This window comes from Orbilia oligospora (assembly GCF_000225545.1).
Source record: "Orbilia oligospora ATCC 24927 unplaced genomic scaffold scaffold00188, whole genome shotgun sequence".
Lineage (NCBI taxonomy): Eukaryota > Fungi > Ascomycota > Orbiliomycetes > Orbiliales > Orbiliaceae > Orbilia > Orbilia oligospora.
Window position 1 is genome coordinate 256,008 of NW_011645745.1, and position 20,465 is coordinate 276,472.

The 20,465-nt window shown below is 46.2% G+C and overlaps 9 protein-coding genes across 9 annotated transcripts; 5 read left to right on the forward strand and 4 right to left on the reverse strand.

Annotated features, from left to right (window-relative positions):
* On the forward strand, positions 1–453 carry AOL_s00188g87 (uncharacterized protein; the record flags this gene model as incomplete). The annotated part of the gene is made up of 1 exon (XM_011128336.1): positions 1–453. The coding sequence occupies one exon, from the start codon at positions 1–3 to the stop codon at positions 451–453; it is 453 nt and encodes a 150-aa protein (XP_011126638.1).
* Positions 454–2,620: 2,167 nt separating this feature from the next.
* AOL_s00188g88 (uncharacterized protein) lies at positions 2,621–3,448 on the forward strand (the record flags this gene model as incomplete). Its single annotated transcript, XM_011128337.1, has 2 exons — positions 2,621–2,907; positions 3,013–3,448. 2 exons carry the CDS (start codon positions 2,621–2,623, stop codon positions 3,446–3,448), a joined length of 723 nt encoding a protein of 240 aa, XP_011126639.1.
* Positions 3,449–3,777: 329 nt separating this feature from the next.
* On the reverse strand, positions 3,778–4,757 carry AOL_s00188g89 (uncharacterized protein; the record flags this gene model as incomplete). The annotated part of the gene is made up of 4 exons (XM_011128338.1): positions 3,778–3,909; positions 3,979–4,389; positions 4,618–4,632; positions 4,701–4,757. 4 exons carry the CDS (start codon positions 4,755–4,757, stop codon positions 3,778–3,780), a joined length of 615 nt encoding a protein of 204 aa, XP_011126640.1.
* Positions 4,758–8,092: 3,335 nt separating this feature from the next.
* On the forward strand, positions 8,093–9,887 carry AOL_s00188g90 (uncharacterized protein; the record flags this gene model as incomplete). Its single annotated transcript, XM_011128339.1, has 5 exons — positions 8,093–8,515; positions 8,603–9,161; positions 9,222–9,314; positions 9,368–9,726; positions 9,804–9,887. 5 exons carry the CDS (start codon positions 8,093–8,095, stop codon positions 9,885–9,887), a joined length of 1,518 nt encoding a protein of 505 aa, XP_011126641.1.
* Positions 9,888–10,212: 325 nt separating this feature from the next.
* On the reverse strand, positions 10,213–11,306 carry AOL_s00188g91 (uncharacterized protein; the record flags this gene model as incomplete). Its single annotated transcript, XM_011128340.1, has 3 exons — positions 10,213–10,596; positions 10,670–11,165; positions 11,263–11,306. 3 exons carry the CDS (start codon positions 11,304–11,306, stop codon positions 10,213–10,215), a joined length of 924 nt encoding a protein of 307 aa, XP_011126642.1.
* Positions 11,307–11,646: 340 nt separating this feature from the next.
* AOL_s00188g92 (uncharacterized protein) lies at positions 11,647–12,614 on the forward strand (the record flags this gene model as incomplete). The annotated part of the gene is made up of 2 exons (XM_011128341.1): positions 11,647–11,934; positions 12,063–12,614. The coding sequence occupies 2 exons, from the start codon at positions 11,647–11,649 to the stop codon at positions 12,612–12,614; spliced, it is 840 nt and encodes a 279-aa protein (XP_011126643.1).
* Positions 12,615–13,136: 522 nt separating this feature from the next.
* Positions 13,137–13,935, reverse strand: AOL_s00188g93 (uncharacterized protein; the record flags this gene model as incomplete). Its single annotated transcript, XM_011128342.1, has 2 exons — positions 13,137–13,540; positions 13,623–13,935. 2 exons carry the CDS (start codon positions 13,933–13,935, stop codon positions 13,137–13,139), a joined length of 717 nt encoding a protein of 238 aa, XP_011126644.1.
* A 1,565-nt stretch (positions 13,936–15,500) lies between these two features.
* On the forward strand, positions 15,501–17,720 carry AOL_s00188g94 (uncharacterized protein; the record flags this gene model as incomplete). The annotated part of the gene is made up of 1 exon (XM_011128343.1): positions 15,501–17,720. One exon carries the CDS (start codon positions 15,501–15,503, stop codon positions 17,718–17,720), a length of 2,220 nt encoding a protein of 739 aa, XP_011126645.1.
* A 1,346-nt stretch (positions 17,721–19,066) lies between these two features.
* AOL_s00188g95 (uncharacterized protein) lies at positions 19,067–20,043 on the reverse strand (the record flags this gene model as incomplete). Its single annotated transcript, XM_011128344.1, has 4 exons — positions 19,067–19,219; positions 19,302–19,555; positions 19,761–19,853; positions 19,971–20,043. 4 exons carry the CDS (start codon positions 20,041–20,043, stop codon positions 19,067–19,069), a joined length of 573 nt encoding a protein of 190 aa, XP_011126646.1.
* Positions 20,044–20,465: the final 422 nt, after the last annotated feature.

The following is a 20,465-nucleotide window of genomic DNA, read 5'->3' on the forward strand; positions in this document are numbered from 1 at the left end:
ATGCTTTGCTGCCTACCCCCACCCGTCTACGACTGTATCCGCCGTTGTGGTCTCGACTGGTTCGTTATTCTGTGGATTGGTGCGGTAACCCTTAGCCTTGACAAGTGGATGCCAAATGTGGGTGGGAACCATAGGTACTTTCGGATACCTTCTGCCGGTTTGAACAATACGAGTTCCACATACGCTTCTGCTTCTACTTCTACTGCTTCTACTGCTTCTTCCACTTTTTCTCCTCTCTATTTTGGCGCAAGTGAGCTGGATCACCCCGCTCGTAGACAGATCATTCCGTTCTGGCTGAGTGCCGTCTTGGAAATCGGAATTCCCGGCTTTGTTGTCGGGTTGCTAAACTTGATATGCAATAATGGGAGCATGAGGGACTGTGCACGGGCCATGTTGGGGGTCGTTAATTCTTTATTGATATGGTACGTCTACGAGCAAAATAGTTTATCCTAAGGAACGAGGGATTAGCTGGGATCTAGGGTATTACTTTGATACTATTCCTAGACGTCCAAGACTAGAATCCGAGGGATAAATGAAAATATGTGTGCATTGATGTTCTTTTTTTTTTTTTTTTTGAGGTCTTTTGCTAATGTGATATCTTCTCTTCAGCTGCTTTTTCCAAGTTATCATGAAGGTTTTCATAGGAGGGTTCCGTCCGGGGTTTCTGGAGCTATGCCGTCCTCGACCTGGGGTGCATCATGGCATGGGATACGATGGGACATATTTTAAGTCAGAAATATGCACTGGCGATCATAACATGATTGCCTGGGGGTAATAACAGAATTCTTCCGAGACGAGAGTCTTTTTTTTTTTTGCCTTAGCATGAAAATTTTCTTAAATTGGAATCCGAAGCTGACTCGCGGGGCGCGATGCAAAATTTTCTTAGACTGGAAAGCTTCCCGAGCGGCCATGTCGCGACCGCTTGTGGGGCAGCTGTTTTCTTGTCGTTATATCTTAATGCCAAACTTAAGATATTTGCCGACTACAGGGCTAACCCGCTGTTGATAGTGCTATGCCTGTCGCCATTGGTTCTGGCGGTGCTTATGGCTGGGGCGATATCTATTGATATGGTAAGTCACCCTTTTATGTTTCCCCATGTCCGAGAAACATGTGTGTTTCAGGAGCCGAAATGGGCTTTCCTCGTATACACAAGGTCAAAAGGTCAGAAAGGGTGGAAAAAGTCAAAGAAAGTTTGGAACCTGGGACCGGGAAGGCATCATGAATTAGGAAAAAACAGACGAGATTCTGGGGTATTCTGAGGATATGGGAGAACGGAAATGACTAATGTGCCTCATTTTTCTGGGGATCCCATGCAGTCACATCACTGGCACGATATCTTGGCTGGCGCAATACTGGGGAGTTTGGTCGCAATACTATGTTACCGGAATACGTATGCGGCAGTGTTTGATTCCAGATGGAATCATATTCCGTTGGAGGCGTCGTCACGAGGAGGTATTTGGAGAGGGGAGGACAGGGAAGAAGTGGAGAGACGTGAGTATCGAGTACGTTATGGATTTCCGAGGTTCTACAAGGATAAGGAAGTGCAAAGCCCGGTATAGGCATTTTCGACCGTACCTGCGGCACCGATTGTCTGTTTTTTGGATCAATGTTGCAAATATGCGAAGTATCTCAAAAAGATACTCGAAAGTACTTACGTCCCGTTCGTTTTTCGGAGCTTGGTATCTTGGAGAGAAGGGTCATGAGTCTAGAGTCCTAAAGAACAATGGGGACTTTTGTCAGATTCTTTTCTTGTTTTCTTTCTTTCTTCCTGCCGGGGTATCTGCAAGATTCTAGTCATGCTTTGCGGTTTCAGTTCTTTGATTGGAAAGATCGGTTCATCAACTGGACGAGGCTTTCTTGACCATGGCCATGGATGATGTGTATCAGAAGGTCGTGATAGATATTCCATCGTGCATTCTGCAGACTGTTCCTGCGCATATGCACCCCCCCCCCCCTCGTATAGTTTAGAGCCTCATTTATGATTTTTCTCAAACATGACCCCTCTCGGATCTAAGAGTTTCTATAAACATGACCTGTGCTCGGATGGCGGGGTATATGCATATGTATTCGAGTTCTCATGATATAAAAAAATTTTACCATGACGTAAAGGATCACAAACTTCCCGTCGTATACCCGCATTCCCGTTTGTAATACCAAGTAAATTAGACGACAATACCGTCTGCAAGAGGTCCTCTGACCCCATGAGCTCTCCTTTCCCGCTCCTTTCAAGCGTCTTGGGGGGGTGTTAATGGTGTATGGTTTTTTTTCTTTCTTTCTCTTTATATTCAGCCCTACAAGGTGGAACATGGTGTTGAGCTGCACAACATCCAACATGACGAAAGACATCCAGCCAATAACGTCGCTTTGTCTGTAACCTCCACCCTCCAAACCAACGTCTTTGTAAGTACTTACTTACCTACGTAGTGGTGCATATCAACGAAAGACAAGAATCCAAAAAAACCCCACCATCGAATCCAGCTGACAACCTTTGTTACTAAATTATAAACTTGTTACGACTCCACTTTTTTTTTAAATACCTTTTTTTATTTTTTATTTTAGTCTTCCCGTCCTACCCGTTGGTTTTTTTAAGCTAGGTAGAGGGGGGGAAGTTAGCTGCAAAATGTCACACTGTCACCATGAACACACGCACGGCAGCGGGGCCGGAGACGGTCACGACCATCACGACCATCACGATCACGATCACGCGGGCCACACTCACGACGACGACGTGACACCAGCGATTCAGTCGTCGCTTTATAATAGTATTGACTTTGATGCAGTCTCCACGCTTAACGAATCGGAACCTGATGCCGGGAAACGGGTGTTGAGAAAAACCTGGGATGAGAGGTTGGAAACTACACCGGAGTTGGAGAGTGATAGTGATCAGGAGTTGATTATGTTTGTTCCGTATGTTTTTATTTTCCTTTTCTTCTTCTTTCTATTGTTAGAATGGTATGCGATGTGGGCTAATGAGAAACCGGTTATGACGATATTATTTTTTTATATATATAGTTTCGCGGGAATAGTAAAGCTCCATTCTTTACTAATCTACGCCCCACCAGACCCCACCTCTCCACGAACCCTCAAACTATTCATAAACCGCACAGACGTCGACTTCTCAAACGCCACATCCGTAACTCCCACACAAACCCTCGAAATCCCTTTGGTGCCCCCATCATCCCGTCCCGAAATCATAGAAATTCCAGTAAAAAGGGCGTTATTTAATAACGTTAGAAGTCTTACTTTGTTTTTTGAAGAGAATCATGGTTATGATAATGATGATGAAGATGTTACGAAGATTTGGTATTTGGGGTTTAGAGGGGATTTTATGAAGGTTGGGAGGGAGCCTGTTATTACGCTTTATGAGGCGGCGGCGAATCCTAGGGATCATGTTAATTTGGTGCCGGGGGAGAAACATGTTGCTGGGGGGTCGAGGTTTGGGGCGTAGAAGTTTAGTTTATTGGGGGAGGGGTAGATGGGTAGCTTATGCATGGACTATAAGGGGCGTTTATGGGTGTGTAATATTGGGTTTTGAAGATAAAAATGATGATTGCTTAGGCACTGGGGGGTTTTTTTTTGGGGGGAGGCTTATTCTTATTGATAGGATATATAAAGAAGTTGTGTGCTATGCGCATTTTAATGTATTACTTGTAGGTTGGTTTACATCCTACTGAATATAAAAGATGGAAAAAAAGGAGACAGACTGCTAGCTCGGTCATTAGAAATAGGGTAGATGATGAGTACTTTGCAAGATCGTTATCAGGGAATTGACGCGAATTATGCTGGGGCGGGTGCAGGCGCCGCCGATTCGGTCTTCCTAAAATTGACTTTCTCCACTGCGATACTTTCGTTTCCGTTCTCATCCTTTTTGAGCTGGTAGACGTAAAGCACCAGGTTATTTCCTTGGACCTGTTTATACAATTTGTTAGAATCACGAATTATCTAGTGGGTGAGTAAGTCTGAGGGGGGGACACTCACATCCATCAGCACGAAACTGGGCACAACTTCCTCATCAGTACCCCACCATCCACTACTCATAGCCCCCGTCGCACTCCCGGGATTAACAAAAAATTTCCCTTCCATCTCATAAGCCTCAAACCTATGAGTCCCACCCCAAATCAAAACATCCACATCCATCTGCCTAGCAGCGATCAACAAAGAATCCGAATCACCAGGCGGGATAATAGTATGCCCGTGAGTAAATCCAATCCTAAACTGTCCATGTTTGACAACCTTCGATAGAGGTAAAGTTGAAGATTCGTCGAAGTCACCTTTGACGATTTGAAGGTCCGGTGCGGTGGAGCGCAGGAATTCGTAGGTTTCGCGGTCGGTTAGGTTCCCCAAGCAGAGGATTTGACCGATCTTTCCGGGGGCGAGGAGTTTTTTGAACTATTTATTTTGAAAAAAATTTAAAATAGTGGCTAGGAGGGGGGGGTGTTAAGGCCCTGGGAGAACCGGGTGAGGGGTTTCCCCCTCCAGGTGTGCCGGTTTGGTGGTTAGCTTGTGTTTTTTTTTGTTGGTAGTTCTTTTTTTTTGGAGATTGTGTAGATGGTAGTGGGGGATGGGGTATATGGGAAATTGTGTCAAAAGCTGGTGGGAGGTAAGAATGGTAGGTACCTTTGCTGGTATCTCCTATATGAAGCGTTGATATGTTAGCGTCCGCGCAAACTAAGTTTGAATTAGTGAAAGTGGTAGCTTACAGAAGCTCTATCTGGGATGAAGAGATCGCCGAGGGCGAGGACCAGTCTTGATGTCATCTTGGAATATCAAGCCGGATGTTTGATGGGCTCTGTTGAGGATGTTCTTTTTTGTCGGATGGTGATGAGGGATGACGATGGTGGTGGTGGTTGTACGTAGTAGAGTCGAGGGGAAGTCGTCGCAAGTCGCGCAAGCTTGGTTACGTTTGGTTACGTTTCGGGGAGCTTAAAATAACACGCTTCAACGCAGGAAATAATATCAGGATTCTAATTGATATCTACCGTTCAAACGAACGAACATGTTTTATATCTTGAATCATATGTATAGAAGGTATCTTATAAGAAAAGTAAAATACGAAAACTAATAATCTAGTCCTGATAAATTTAAATGGTGTAACCGCTAACGTCATATCTAACCCTCAACCTTGCCATAACAGCCCTAACCATCCAATTCTCTTAATTCTTGACCCTGAATCACCGACATCTTCCCAATCTCTCGTTGTAGCTCTTTTAGAACTTTAAGTGTGTATTCCATGTTCTTTGTTCTTCAAAAGAATTCTATAATAAATTATTTTTGTTCCGGTGTAAATAGCCCGCCAGGTTGTTGAGATCTGGACGCCCGAGTTTTTAGAGACCGTGCAGTTGGGATATTTCTATTGGGGTCCCATTTTTCTTTTAATATATGTGGCAAGTATTAGAGCGCCGGACTAGAGGCTAGAAATTTATTGATTGCGTATATAGATATATACTGAGGGCGTCTTTTTCAATATTGATGTAATGGGGACTGAATAGAGTTTTTAGACTTCAGGTCATGTATATACATATTTTGATTAATTTGTGCAATATAAATTCCGTGTAACAGTGTTATTTCTCGCAAAAGAACTACTTTCCGTGTTCTTGTTCACTTTACTTCACTTCATTTTCCAGGGTTTGAGACTCGGGCTCCTATTCGAACTAAAACGATACGTATATATACCCCAACAATCAAGAAGAGGCCGTCAAAGAAAGTTATAGGGAAGTATCGTATTTTTATAAACTCATACCCAATCGACGGCCTTAACACTGGGCGGGTCAACTTCCGATGCGTGAGCTACCCTAAAACATAATCAATCCCACCTGTACCCAGACTCAGTATGATAAACACCAACTAATTTCCCCTTGAAACGTACATTGACATATCATCCAGTGAGTACCTTCCTCGCTGTATTCCTGTAGTAGGATCAATTAACCAAGCAGAGCGTCCCCAGCTGGCTAGCTTGACTACTTTGAAAACTCCCACAGATCTTGGAGAGAGCTTCGGTAGATGAGCTGACTTTTTTTCTCAACAGAACTAAGTCTCCAACTTTTGTGTGGAAAAAAGAAAGTGCGGAGAGCAACTAACTAAATGTGTACAATATCAAATTTCAAATCCTATCGCGTTTTTGGGGTTACTCTACCCGCAGCGATTAAACCAACCAGATCTCTTCAATTTGGGTCTTGGTGAGTTAGCGTCAGGCTCGGGGGATTATAGAACTGGGATTCTGTTCTAAACTTAGACTTGAAGTATCTTGGGTTGTCGGGGTAGGAGATTGTGAACAAATGAAAAGAAGACGACCTGGGATGTGCAACTAGTAGGTATGTGATGAGTCGTGATCGGTGGTGCTACTTGACAGTATTAGTGAGGACTTTCGATTTGATGTAGTAGGTAGCAATTAAGTCGCGGCGCGAAGTAATCCAGCACATCCAAGCTTTCTTATATCTCAAAAAGCGAATCTCCGATCTTGAGTGTTTGTCGGAGGAAGACTTTCTAAATTGCCACCGTATCTGAACCGGGAATTCCCACGAGTGGGGGCATTCAAGGTTATCAAGGTTGATATAGATTCTGCGAAATCACTGTGGGCAGTCCATTGGTTATGCCTTTTGTGTTCAATGAATATTTGAACAAACCGGAGAAACCTTCGTCTCCGGTTATGAAAAACCGGCCATTGAGATGGCCCTCGCATGCGAAAGCCAAGTCTTTCTCTTGAATTTTTTAACAGAATTCTAATCTATAAGAAAGGCAATATGTGGTTAGCAATGTAGTTCTGTTAGTCTAAACTCTTTTCTCCTTCATATTATCATAGAATTTCCCCGTTTTCCGTGTGTGAGGACGTACGTTGAGCAGCCCTTTTTGGTCGATTTGTTATAGCCTTTGAAGATCTTTTTTGGGTGGTTTGCGGCACCTCGAAGCTCAAAGTCGAGTTTTTCCTCGTAGCGCACGGGCCATTGATTATACCTATACACCCTGTGAATTTCCGTCCAATATCGGGGACAGTACTTTGTATTTCATCAAATGAATCGTCGATATAACCCAAGATATCCTTCCCCAGGTCGTGCATATTATAATGCACCCGAAGAAGAGTTTTGAGCATGCGCGATTTGTATCTTAATGCTCTTGTTACGTCCATTTAATTTGGTCGTTTTTATTATGTATTGGCTTTTGAACGATCGATTGTAATAAATAAAAACTGCTTGCTCTATTCAAGTTCCAATTATACATATCGGTTAGCTTTACACTATATCAAGCTTTGTCAAGGGGATACGTGAAAGAGGAGCAACTTATTGAATCCCATTGATTTGATCGTGAATAGATTTAAGGGCGGAGTCTGAATTGGCCAGGGGGTTCCTATCGAATTCAATACAAAGAATCGACAACCTGGCTTCATACTTTTGGTTTCTATATATCATATAAGGTACTTTCTTAGGTATATATAAGTTACATAGGTTCATATTGACTTTTATATATCCATGCATGGTGCCCATCTTTGCAGATCAAGACGGCCTGGGTACAGGATAGGATGAAGACTGTCGAGTATATTACGCTACCTATCGTGGCAACCACCCTTTAAGGAATCACTTAGATACTCAATTGCAATACCATATGCATACCGAGACATTATAACAGAAGTGAAGCATTTGCGTTGTGTGTGGTATATCTACTAGATGTGAATGTCTGGATGCTATAAAGCTGACTCAGCTGCATCGGATATATGGCAAGAGAGCTCGACACGGAGCAAGCGATGTCGGCCAGGTCCGCAAGATGGTGTCTTAGCGCCGGAAAATAGCCCAGTCGGTCCAGACCAGACCATTGTCATTAAATGGATTCCAGTTCCCAGATCGATTGAACTAATGTTTATCCATGGTAATTACTCCGCAAACCAAAGTGAATCCTCAATTCAGACAGCTCGGGCACCTCCCGACCATTTATCGTTGAACCCAAAGCCTGCATTCGCACCCCCTCTCGTGTTCCGACCGTTGCACCACAATTGACGATAATTATAACATAGCCCAGGTAGTACTTAGTTATCCTTTTTTGCGGGGAAGCATACCTTAAGCAAAATAGAAATAAAAAGAAAAAAAAAGAAAATTGACTGACCATGCACATGCTAGCGGCCGCCCGAGGAACAGGTAGGCTTGTGAACAGTAGCAGCAGAAGGTGCAGGATCGAAGTTAGATCTCTGCAAGCTGATCGGATGGACGCGGACGGCCGACAGCTGCTTCGGTTGACCTCATCTGCAACACATTCACGCTCTCTTTCTACCGCCGCTGTTGCCCCACGTCGCCCCTCCACCGCTCCTACAACTATTTCTACAAATACTTCTGCGACTTCATATAATACATCCTCTTCTTCTGCATCTGCCAGATTATCTCAGCTGAACAACCATATACCTAATAAGGTTTCTAATATTTCGACTGCTTTGAAGTACTCTACTACAGCTACAACTACTCCGGACAAAATGAGCGCACAGGCCGAGCATCCTACCGTCCTGATCCCAGGACCCATCGAATTCGATGATGCTGTATGTATTTTCCCTCGCATATAGCGACAATCTTTAATGTAAAGGGAAAAAAAAGGGAAATATACTGATAAATACCTATATTAATAGGTCCTCCAAGCAATGTCGACTCCTAGCGAATCTCACGTCGGCATGCCCTTCGTCCACGTCTTCGGCGACACTCTAACCCAACTTCGTCAACTCTTCATCACCAGCTCTCCAGATTCTCAACCCCTAATTCTTAGTGGCTCGGGTACACTAGGCTGGGATGTTGTCGCCTCGAACATCATCGAACCAGGTGATGAAGTCCTAGTCCTCCACACCGGATACTTTGGAGATTCGTTTTCAGACTGTTTGGCCACTTATGGTGCTAAACCTACACAATTGGGAGCACCGATCGGGTCTAGACCGAGTCCTCAGGAAATTGAAAATGCATTGAAGGGGAAGAAGTATAAAGCTGTTACTATTACGCATACTGATACCTCTACTGGTGTGTTGTCGGATCCTAAAGAGGTCGCGGAAGTGGTAAAGAGGGTGAGCCCCGAGACTTTGGTGATTGTTGATGGGGTTTGCAGTGTGGGATGTGAGGAGATTAGATTTGATGAGTGGGGGCTGGATGTGGTTTTGACAGCTAGTCAGAAGGCGGTTGGTGTGCCTGCTGGGTTGTCGAGTATGTATTCCTTCTTCTGGACGGCTATGAGGGAATGGATTTTTGCTGACTGTGGAATAGTTATGATGTTGAGCGGACGGGCTATCGAGACTTATAAGAGCAGGAAGGTACCACCGGGCAGCTACTATGCTAGCTTGAAGAATTGGTTGCCGAGTATGTCTTTCAAGTCTAGGATATTTACAAGGGAGATACTAATTGGAATATAGTAATGCAAAACTATGAGGCTAAGAAACCATCCTACTTCGCCACCCCATCCCCACAGCTAGTCCGCGCACTCAATACTTCCCTCACCCAAATCCTCTCAGTCCCTCTCTCCCAACGCTTCGAAGAACATAAAGCGGCTTCAAAGAAGATCAAGGACGCAGTCACAAGTTTTGGATTAAAACAGTTGGCCAGTGAGGAGAGGTTCCAAGCCCATGGTATGACAGCAGTTTGGCTGCCGGAGGGTCTTACACCAGCGGATATTTTGCCGCATACAGCGAAGGAAGGGGTTGTCTTCGCTGGTGGGTTGCATAAGCAGGCTGCGACGAAGTATATTAGAATTGGAAGTATGGGCGTTTCAGTGGTGAGTTTCTTTCCCTTCTTTCCTCTACTCCTTGGAGTAATGGTAGTTGTGACGATACTGATGGTTGTGTGGTTTAGACGAACCCGGCATTGGGGCACGTTGACAAGGCAATTAATGCTTTGAAGACTGGATTGGTAGCTGCAGGTTATCAGTTGCCGTGAATTTAGTTCTTATTGAAGCTTAGTATTTAGTTAGAGATTGCACGGGATCTAGCTTGTACGATATATTTATTAGATTGTCGTTTAGATAACCGTTTAGACTAGAATGATTTAAATGTATCTTCGTAGTCGTTTACCATCTATCTATTGAATCTCTATCGGAATAGCTTCATTTTGGTACCGAATCAAAGACTTATCGCTAGTTATGAGGTAACATATTCGTTAAAAAGGGAACAATACTAAGAAACGTTAACGCCATTCCCCGTGCCAAAAGACGCCAAATACCCCCCACCAAGGCCTCACACTAACCAAAAAGATCGATCGAAAGCTACCTCTCACTATAATCATTCAAAGCTACACAAACCGCTCCACGATGGTGTCCATTATACTGTCGAATAATACTCTGAGTCGACAATTCCCACAGTCTGGCGAAATGATCACTGCAAGCAGTAACCAAATATGCGCTATCTGCGCTAAACGCACAATCCCACACCCACCGTTGATGGCCGTGTAGTGTGGTTTCTAGTGAGAATTGCTGAGGATCGACGCACCATATCTTTGCCGTATGGTCTGCCGAACAAGTTGCTAGGTGTCTGACGTCTGGGGAAAGGAGGACACGGGTGATGTATTTTGTGTGAGCTTGGAATTTTGTGACGGGGACGAGGGAGGTTAGGTCGCGGTTTTGGATCATACGCCAAACATAGCAGTTGCCCTGTTATTTCATCTTGTTAGTATTATTCTTTCCTTTTCTTCTTCTTAAAATAACGGATATGGTCAAGACGTACTGTATTATTGCCGGCGACGAGCATACTACCATCTGTGGCGACTGTAACACTTCTAACGGGCACATCATCCTCCGGGATCAACTGATGTGTACATTTATTCTCTCCCAGATCCCAAATTCTAACATTCCCGGCCTGATCACAACTAATCAGCTCCCCCTGATTAGGATGGATAACCACATCGTTGACCGGACTTCCATGACTATAATTCCTCTGCACCGTTCCCGTTCTGGTATCCCAAATCTTCACGGTTCCATCTTCAGACGATGTTACCATCCATTTACCCTCACAATGGAAACCTACACCCGTGACGTTGTTGGTGTGTCCTTCGAAGGAAAGTACGGGGGCGGGGTTTGTGGATTTTATGTCGTAGAGTTTTACGTTTACGTGGCCTGCGGCGGCGAGGAAACGTTTGTCGGGGGAGATGCAGAGACGGTTAACTTGACTGTCGGCGTGTTGGATTGTACGAGAACAGATACCGGAGAGAGCTTCCCAGAATCTTTTTTTGAGAAAAAAGAAGAAACATCGAAGATTAGTTTGTGAACAAAGCTGTTGAAAGGTTCTTTGTGTCTGGAGGGAGAGGGATATATGCATACCGTATGGTGTGGTCGTAACCGGCGGTACACATTATTACGCTCATTATGGCGGTACTTTGAAGCTAAAGATGGAGCTTCTATTATATTTTATATGGGTTGATGAAGCTGTAATGTAGGACGGTATCTATTATATCGCGATGCTGATGGTGGAAGTAATTGGAGTCGCGAAAGCAAAGCAGCTCAAGTCAAAGAGCATAGCCGACGCCAAGACTGGGCGCATGACATCGCTCAGAAGCGACATCATTCTCTCATACTCTCTCTCCATCTTCATCTTTCACAACCTCAACCTCAACCCCAACTTCAACTTCCACTACTATCGCCACCTCTACTACACCATCGCCACTACTGCTATATTAGAATCGCCAGAGGAAGAGGAGAGACAAGATGTCGTTCGCCCGCCTTTCATCCCTCGAATCCCAGCCCACCACCGACCGTTCAACCGGCTACTCGGACGACCCGGAATTCCAGAGTCTAACTCAATCCCTCTCCTCCCGCCTCTTCAACCTCACCTCCAACATCACAAAGGCGAACCATGTTCTCTCTCTTCTTGGGACAAAGAAGGATTCGCAGGAAACTCGTGAGCGTTTACAAAAGCTCCTATCGGAGACTAGGGATGGGTTCAAACAAATCGGTGAAGGGGTTAAGAAGGTTCAGTTGTGGGAGAATGTCAGCGTACGTCATCCCCGTCTTTCTTCTTGTCGTCATTCAACATATCGACACGCAAAAGCGCAAAAACATACATACATACATACACCCGGTTGAAAGGAAAAGTATAATCTAATAAAATGTTTTAAAAATAGCCACAACAAAGATTCATCCAAGAAAAGCTCTCTCGCGAATTCACCGCCGCCCTTCCAGATTTCCAAGCAGTCCAAAAGCTCTCCTTAGAGAAACAACGACAATATGTTATTCAAGCCCGTACAGCTCTAGACACCATAACTCACCACGATGAGAACCTATCCCACCCCCCATCACCCGGTGGCGGCGAAGGCGTCGAGACAATGCCATTAGTCCTCCAACAAACTGCGCAGCTACAATTAGCTTCACAATCCGAAGTCGACTTCCAAGAATCAATGATTCAGGAACGTGAAGACGAAATTAGAGATATTGAAGAGGGAATTACGCAGCTCAATGAAATCTTTAGGGATTTGGGAACTATGGTTACTGAACAGGGACATATGGTTGAGAGAGTTTGGACGAATATCGACAATACTAGGACGGATACTAGAGCTGCGAGTAGAGAGCTTACGACGGCAGCCAGGAGCCAGAAGGCGGCGAGGAACAGAGCTTGCTGTTTGTTGTTGATTTTGGCGGTGGTACTATTGGTTGTTCTCCTGGCCGTTTTGACTTGAGGAAACTTAAAGGTAGAAATATAGATACTGGATTGGGACATCTTGGGTTCTGGGGGGTGTGCGCTAATGCTGTATCGGTTGATATACCCTCCCTTTGGATCCGAAGAGTAGAGGGTTTGTATTTGTGTTCGCTCTATACATTATTTGCATTCTGATACCTAACTGTTTTTTGTCTGGTGGGTTTTGTACTTTGAACTTTCGATATAGGGGATAATTGGAGTGGAGGAACATTGTTTGATAATTTGTCGTTTGGGGTTACCGCCGGCGCTATGCCTTTCTATTGCTCGTACTGTTTTTTTGTATGTATTTTGCTCCACATATACTCCATTTCTTTCCCTTTCTCTAATTCAATGGTTTTTCTTGCCTAAATTCAGTAAGATATAATGTAAGCGAAGAGATGGTCGAGTATAATTCATTATATGGTGGTCATGATTAAATATGATTAGATTAGGGGGTTTGTAAATCGGTAATCTAAACTTTTGGGAGGTATATACAGGTCGTGAATCGTTAAGATAGTGAAATTTATGATGATGCCTTGGGCTGCTCGACCTTCTCGACAAGATCGCTGACACCTAACGCTCTTCCAATCTTAACTTTCCGCATGACCTCCTTTGGTTTTTTATCTTCCTGTCCCTCGTCACCGACTGGATCACCTTCATCTTCATCACCGGCGCCTTCACCAGTTTCTGCGTCACCCTTTTTGTCGTCCTTTTTATATAAGGCTTCTTCCTTTTTCACGCCGTCCCAGATGAAATCGAGGTTTTGTTTCATGGAGTAGGCGTCTTCGCCGTCGGCGTAGTATTTTGATTCGACTTTTTCGACTTCGAACTGGAGGGTGTCTTTGTAGAGTCTTAAGGCTGCTTTGTTGGAGACGCGGACGTGGAGGGAGACGTATTTTGCGCCGAAGGTTTCGACCATTGCTTTTTCTGTTTTTTATTGTTAGTATATTCTTCCTTCTTTAAAAAAAAAAAGAAAATAGTAGGAGGAAAGGAAAGGAGATAAACATACGACTCTGCCTCATAAGTTTCTCAGCAAGTCCCAACCGTCTATGAGTTCTCATGACGGATAGAGAGGTAATATGACCGTGAGGGATACCATCGAGTGGTTCTTCTTCCATCTTTGCTAATACGTATCCTACGATTTTGGGGGGATCATGAGGGGATTTTGGAGGTTTTGAGAGGTCGATGGCGACGTATGAAAGTTGAGGCCAGGTTAAGGCGTGGTAGAGGTAGTATTTTGCGAAATAGTTTTCGGGGAGGTTTGTGATGTTGCAGGTTTGGACGTGGGGGATGTGGGAGGGGTGGAGCATTACGATGTCCATTTTGGAGGTGGGTTGAGGGGGTGGGAGCTGGTAGAGCTGGTAGAGTTGGTGGTGGTCTTGGTTGATATGATAGTGGTTAGTGGTGGTGGTGGTTGGTGGGGTGAGAAGGTGGATGAGGATTGAATGAGGATTGGGGGTGGTGGAGTGTGGTGAAATTACTGGATTGGGATAAGTACTATGGTTCTTGGGGCTCTGGGGTGTTTCGGGGGGCAAACATCAACACAGTATGGGAACTTCGGCGGCGGGTAGCCCGCTGGGCCAGCATGTATTGATATTGATTGTTTCTGCTTGACAATGGAGATAGTATGTACAAGATGCACCCGTACTGCTTTCAACAACAACGACGGGGACCCAACCGGGAATGTCCAGTGACGAGTCCCACAAGAGAGCAAGTCGGGCACGGGCAGCCTGATCCCTGAACGACGGGGCGCCTAAGAAGCGCGAATTCAAGCCGCGACATTGGTTTCGTCGGCAGCAGCGGAACATTCCCTTCCACAAGGATTGCATACTTGGGAATCTTTATATTCATAAGGTTGTTATAGTGGGAGGGACTTGTCACAGCCGGGATGTCAAGCCCGACCATGTTGCCTGGCCTGAACCCAGGAACCATGAGGTATTCCAGACCTGGCTTTTCACAAGGTTAGTCTGGACGTAGAAGCTCCTGTACCGCTTTGGAGGTTTCGTGGCATTCTCACGATTGAGATTTTGAAGACTCGAGAGATCTAGGTGCGGCTGGATGAAGGAGGTTTGTATGGCGCCTCCTCGGCGAGGCTGTTTTGGCATTGATGTTAGTTATTTTAATACTTCTATAGTATTTGATGTATTACCTTTCGTATATTGTAGCAGGAAAACTAACTGATAAAAGAGAAAACTCTTCGCCTGGATCAAAAGCTTTAGGGGTATGCTTATGGCCCACTAAGCGCACCCATTTTCGTTCCTCGAGTCTTCATTTTCATCATAGGAACAATATTCTGCAACTGCTCCTTCTCTTGCTTCGTGGTTGTTCTGGGGACATTTTGTTGATAGAAACTTGCTATATATGAACTGTGAGTAGTTGAGGACGTGTGCAGTGTGGATTCGGTGTTGGCGTGGTCACATTGAAGTGATATATAGTAGCTGGTGGGCGGGAGTGAAGGTGAATAAGGGGGCTGGTGACTGTGAGGAGACAGGGAAGAGATTCCTAAATCCAAATGCTTCTCTGATGTGTTGCAGCTGTTGGATTATGGTTCAAAGCGACAACACAGGCAGCACTTTCGTTTGCTCGGGAACAAAGAACATTATCACGTGAGTCTGTGTTTGTTTGTCCCCGTGCGTTGCATGTCCCCGTGTTGAGGCTCCCCGTGTTGTGACCCGTGTTGTGCACTCGATTCTAATCCCGATTGGGATTCAACAGCCGCCAACCTCTCTGCCTCTTTCTATCTGTTCCTCCTCCATCCTTTCTTATGTATCTATATCTTTTGTCCACGCGCTTCTTATCACCATTCATCATCACCTCCCACTTCCCCACCATCATCACAGCTAACACCATCACAATTATCATCAATTCCTAACCATTCGCCCTCACGATGTCGCAGCGCTCCTCCGCCTTCGGAGGCAGCACAATGTCTGCAGCATCAGCTACATCACTAACACCACGACGCTTCCCATCCGCTCTCGAACGTAACAACCCGGATGTTCGTCCGTCGATTCTCGCGCTCGTCGATACGAGCAAACCAATCTCACAGCAGGTCGACCAGATCAAGGCGGCTACGCAGCGAGAGGCTGGTTCTCCCAGCCCTCGTGTGACGTCGGGAGACAGCGATGTCTTTCGACATTCACAGCGTGGCCCGCCGCGATCTAACGCGTCGCACCATTCCGTCCGATCTTTCGGCAGCTTTGGTCTCACTCCAAGCACGAGGAGACAAACTAGCGGCGAGCTAGGAAAGGGGGATGATGGCCTAATCGTGGCCATGAGGAAGAAGGCGGCAGAGGAGAGGAGGAAAAAGCACCTTCGAGAGATGCGTGCTTCCCAAGCGGGGAGCACGGTCTCGAGAAGTGTGTTTGGGGCCTCGAGGGTGTCGAACTCGTCGTTTGGCATCTCGCGAATTGGCCTCCATTCTTCGACGGGGTCTGGGATTCGTCCCGCCTCGTCGTTGATGGGGAGCCGTTCGCAGAGACTGCCACCAACCAGCGTCAACGCCACCACCACCCCCAACGATACCGCTGCCTCCCCGCACCGCTTCGAGGACCTTAGATACGTCCAAGAGGTTCTGGCCAGGTCCAGAGGGACCTCGGCCGTGAGCAGCCGGGCAAGCTCGCCGGAAGCAGCAAAGCCGGAAAGCCCCTATGCAGCCTTGGCTGCTAGGGCACGGGGTGCCTTGTTCGAAAATACAAGGGGCATCCAGGAGGCAAAGGCGGAGAGGAGGAAGGAGGAGGCAAGGAAGAGGGAGATGGAGAGGGAGCGTCAGAGGAGGGACGCGAGGATGGAGATGCTGGCGAGGTTGGCAGCAGAGGAGGAGGAGGAGCGTCTCCGGCGGGAGGAAGAGGTACTCTCGGCGAGCAATCGCAAGCGCGATGCCGCCGGGACCCTCCGATACTCGCCGGAAGACACGATGGACAACTCCGTCCATCCATACGGCAAGGAGGCCAAAGACCCGCGGAAGCGGTCTTTGGCCGCTGACTCGCTGACGAGGGGCCAGCAGCCAGCGAAGAGGTCCCGGTCCTCGGAACCGGCTGAAGAAAGACCGCGGTCTTCGGACCGAAAATTGATGCCACCACCGCCGGCCCCCACCTCGCAGCATTTTGCTGCAACGCCCTCCCCGCCGCGCCCCTTCACTACCAACCAAGGATCCTCCTTTGGTGTTTCGTTCGGCATTAGGTCAGGGGAGATGGCCGTTGAGGAGGAAGAGAGGGAAGAGGCCGGCGACAATCGTCCGGCTAATCATAGTGTAGAGCCGGAGATTGGGACGCCGGTCTCATTGTTCCAGCCGTCGAACGCCCCGCTTGGGGGGGCACCGATCGCTCGCGACTTTGCCTACCCAGGCGGTCCCGTTTTCAACCCCGAGCCAGTTCATGCGGGGTCCGATACCGAACCCGACGAAGACCAGGAGGACGACGAGGCGGACGAGCAAGAGGTGGCACCAAAGAAGGGCAGCAAGCAACCCGAGGTCGTCAGCCTTCTTGACAGCGACGACGAGGACGAGGACGCGGAGGAGGAGGAGGAGACCTTTGAAGGCTTTGGTGACTACGACGATGAGGATGAGGAGGGAGAAGGGGACGACGAGATTAGCGATGAAGATGAGGAGGAGAATGGGTCTAGCGGCGACGACAACGACGAGGGCGATGACGAGGAGCCAATGATCATACCGATTTGCAGTTCGCCAGTCCCGGAGAGTGTCCATGAGGATTCACCGGAAACCAACGGCGCGATAGCTCACATTCCAAAAAGCCTACTCGCCGAAGAGGGCGTGTCTAATTTGACCGCCCAGAAGCCTGTTGTCAGGAACAATGTTCGCGCCACAAGATCCCGATCTTCAACCGCCCAAACATCTTCACAAGAGAAGTTGTGGATGCGCGATAGTGGAGGCAGACTTATGCGCTCTGCATCCCCTGAGAGCGTGGGAATTGCATTGGCTGCACCAAGTAACGACCAAGATGCGCCGAACGAAGACGATCACGATGTTCCGAACGATGATGATCATAATGCGCCGAACGATGATGAGACAGCAGGCTCTGAGCTACCCATTGACCCACTTTTGAACCCTAGTGTCGATGTTGCCATTCCGGCAGTCGCACATGCCCATTAGGTTGGGCAGTGCTTCCTCTACTTCTGGTTTACCATGGCATTGATCTTGATCCTTACGATAGCTTGTGGATGGTATTTTTTACATCATTAATAGCTATCATGCCCTCTGTCTGCCCGAACACTAATTTCTTGTCAAACACGTCTGGTCGATTTTTTCCTCCGGATGTCGAGTGTTTCCTCGACCCGGATGGATCTCCTACTTTTTGCAAACCTGGTACTTGCAGGTTTTTACGATCCTCGACATAATGGTTTTTCTTTTACCTTCTTTCTCATGCTGTTGTCAACTTCGAGTGTACCCCTCGATTTTTAGACATGGCTTTGGACTTCTTCGTCTTCACGACCACACCGAATCCCGGTGATCGCTCTTTTAGCTCCTGTCATTGGCAGTGGCTAGATTGTTGACTGCCTTACCGACTTCGTGTGTCTCCCATCTCCCTCACCCTCTATCCGATTTCTGGTACGAATATCCGACTCGGCTGCCCTTTCGAAGCTGGATCCTATTCCCTACATATTTCGACCCGTGTCCCAACATCTTTTTATGCATGAACGGCGACTTCATTCCTTTCCTGTATACTGCGCCATAATACGTCTGGCGTTCAGCATATCCTTGCATATCTTCACTACCGTCAGGATCCGCTTTTGTACCTGCGGCCGCCTTTCTTTAGTATCCGGCGCAAACCGACATGCATCTATTCTCTGCCGACAGTCACATACAGTCGTGATGGCCCATCTCTGTCGATGCATATTCAAAAGAGCGATCATTTACGTTTTACCTTACTAGAGCAGCCAGTATTAATCGTGTCCACACCTTCCGCCTGTTGTATGAAATGGGAGATGGGCGAGATTAGGCAGGGCGAAAAAAGTCTTTATTATCATACTGCTCTTTCTTTGAACTCTTATTGTGTACTATAACTACTTACTCTGGGTAGAAGCAATGGGCGGCGTTACATACATGCTTTTTCTTCTTTTTGTTATTACTTGTTTGGTTTTCTACCTGCGGTTGCCTTTTTAGCGATATGGTTAGATTGTTGCTAGCATGGATGCATGCTGTTTTTGTGGCTGTGGGGATGGTGGATTTAGCGGCTCTCGCTAGGTGGTTTTTATAAGATAGGATAGGATAGGATAAGACGAATGAAAGAAGAGACTGGGTGGAGTGTCTCTATTGAGGGCCGCTACATTATTGTTATTGCATAACACGTAGTTTTTGAGTAATCAAGCTCGGTGATATTAAATAGGTTCGAGATGCAGTTGTAGTTTATTGGTCCTTCTACCCTTTGACAAGTTCTTGGGTATAATTGAAGGGAGACGAGTCTGTCTAACTACACCTATACATGCTGAAGACTTGAGTTACATAAAATCGTCCTCAAAATCCTCGTAGCTCTGGCCGTGCTGGTTACTACTGCCAGCCACAGCGCTGTCATCGTTCCATGCATCGTAGGCATGATCCTTCTGGAACTTGATATCCTGTCGTTCCAGTTCTACTTGCTTTTCTTGCTTTTTCTACAATTCAAAGCGAAGATTGATAATCTTAGTATTCCGACTCAAAGAACTCCAACAAATAGAAATAATGACATAAACGTACCCTGTTCTGCTGAGCAATCCGTTCCCTCTTCTTGATCTCTCTCAGGTGGTCTTCCTTCTGTTGGTACAGATCTGGGTATTCCTCCCGTTTAGTTTTGTTGAGACGGTTGACGATGGGGTTTTGTCGTTGAACGACGGTGATTCTTTTGACTTTTTTGGGGTCTTTGAAGGAGACTTGACCGACGGCCATGCTGCCGTCTTTTCTTAGGTTGCTCCATGGCGTGTAGATTATGGCGACGTTATCCTTTTTGTTGCCTTGCCCGAGTTAGTAGCCTTTCTCTTTTCTTTTCTTTTCTTTTCTTTTCTCTTCTCTTGTCTCTTAGATCTGTTCTCATTCTTAAAGACCTTTTATGTATTGTAAAAAATGACATATGGGGAGACATGCCTTCAATGCTATTCGCCTTTGTCAACTGGGCCAAATCAGTGAGGAGGTCTTCTGGAATGTCTTCCCAAGATGCACCCTCGCTGAGACGGAGGTAGATATGTGCGGATGAGAGTTTATCGGCGTGAAACCAGACATCTTCATCCCAGCCGTGTTTGATGAGTTCTTCGTCTGTATTTATGCATATCAATATCAATATCAAAGATTTTCTATGCATATATATATATATATATCTATTATAGTATGTATTTGGGGAAGTGAGGAGGGACGGATACGATGAGTACTTACTTTCGACTTTATCCTTCCCGACGTAGATGTACGCCGGGGGGTCGACGACGTTAGAAGTGAAAAAGAAGACCATCTTTTACTATTTTAACCTAGCCTAGCCTGGAGGAGTTTATCATACGATGTTATCGATAATGAAAGTGGGAAATAAACGTCGGGATCTCCGGGTCGGCGGCGGGCAGCGGAAGAAGAGTCGAGTGTGGGGAAAGGAAGGTGGGTGTGCGTATGTTAATTCCTTCGCATGCAAACATATGAAATTTTTCGGTCTTTCTAATTTCTATCTTTTTTATCTTTCTCCTCAGCTTACAACTGGAAAAAGTATATATATTGGCGCAGATGGGACTGGACTATTAAAAAAAATCAACTACGAGTATCTTTATTACTATTTGTATTCTATTTATATTCGGTTCATCGATATTCTTTTTGATTGGAATTCACTCACTCGGGCGCCATTTGCATGCGCATGCTTCACCGAGATCCCATTTTCAACCGCATTGC